Source organism: Emiliania huxleyi, assembly GCF_000372725.1.
Source record: "Emiliania huxleyi CCMP1516 unplaced genomic scaffold EMIHUscaffold_9089, whole genome shotgun sequence".
NCBI classification, from domain to species: Eukaryota; Haptophyta; order Isochrysidales; family Noelaerhabdaceae; genus Emiliania; species Emiliania huxleyi.
The window spans coordinates 1-1,205 of record NW_005195228.1 but is presented as its reverse complement, the minus strand read 5'-3'; the positions used below and the strand labels follow the sequence as shown (position 1 = coordinate 1,205).

The following is a 1,205-nucleotide window of genomic DNA, read 5'->3' as shown; positions in this document are numbered from 1 at the left end:
CTGCCACGTTCAAAACCAGGACGGCGACAGTGATGGTGCTATCACGGGCATGGTCAGGGGAAAGTGGAGCGGGGGGGGCGAGCGTCAGCCAGCCAGGTACGGGATAGTAGAGCAGGCGCTTTGTGGGTGGCGGTGGGCGGCGGCGCTGGGTGGCCGGCCGAATCGTTAGCTGAGCTCCTCCCTCAAGCTCGATCACGCATGACGCACGTAACCTGACAAAAAAGTAATATATCTTTACTTCCAACACCCGGACGTGCCTCCACCGGCACGCCGCTTCCGACAGGGTGATGGAAGGTTCGACGCACCCCCGGACTGGGCGGAGAGATCCCATCTAGCTCCCCTTCTAGCTCTTAGCATGAGCTGCGCCCTGTGTCCGACCCCTTTTGCGCAGCAACACCTTAAACTTTCAGGCCCTCCAAATTTGGGTCGGAGCGTAGCGGAGTGGGCCCCGAGTTTGAAAAGGGCGACGGACGCTTGCGTCCTAGCTAGCCTCCAACAACGCCTCCCCGGCGCAGAGGGGCCCCCGGAAAAAGAAAGAAAGAAATCACACAACCCAAGGGAGGGATGGGAGGACGGCACGCCGCCACCACACAGGGATTTTAAGGAGAGGTGTGTGATGCGCTAGCCGTCGCCCACCCTAGGGGCCGGGCGGGTTATTCTCGTTTTGAGAGCTTGGCGGCGCTGCGCGGCCAGGGTCCTGGGTCCGAGCTGCTGTGCGATGGCCTCTTCATCCGGTGGCGCTGCCGCGACTGCCGCTGCGGCTGCCGCTAGGCCGGGCGCCCAGCTGGCCCAAACGCCCGACGGTCTCACACTTGGCGAGGATTTTCCGTACGTGTGCGAGGTTTTGCGTCCCGCCTCCACCGTCACTGCTCCGCCTCCTCGGCCGCCGTGTCCGCTGCTGCGCCTGCCACGGCCCGGCCACTGCCCGCGGCCGCGGCCGCGGCCGCGCCCGCCACTCGGGCGGCGGCCGTCCTCCGCTCACCGCCGCCTTTGCCGGACAGGTCTGCCTCGGTCCCAACCCGTACGTGCGGATGCTCAAGATGCCAAACTCGCGCGAGTGTAAGATCTCGGGCCGGCCGTACACCGCCTTCCGCTGGAAGCCCGGCTCCGAGGCGCGCTACAAGGAGACCATCGTCGCGGCCGAGGTTGCCATTGCGAAGAACGTCTGCCAGGCGCGGACGCCGCCGCCCTCCCCTCCTCCCCTC

At 66.1% G+C, this 1,205-nt stretch overlaps 1 protein-coding gene across 1 annotated transcript; it reads left to right on the top strand.

Annotated features, from left to right (window-relative positions):
- Positions 1-998: 998 nt before the first annotated feature.
- Positions 999-1,172, top strand: EMIHUDRAFT_50616 (hypothetical protein; the record flags this gene model as incomplete). Its single annotated transcript, XM_005757416.1, has 1 exon — positions 999-1,172. A coding segment is annotated over one exon (174 nt), but the record flags the coding sequence as incomplete, so codon positions are not given.
- Positions 1,173-1,205: the final 33 nt, after the last annotated feature.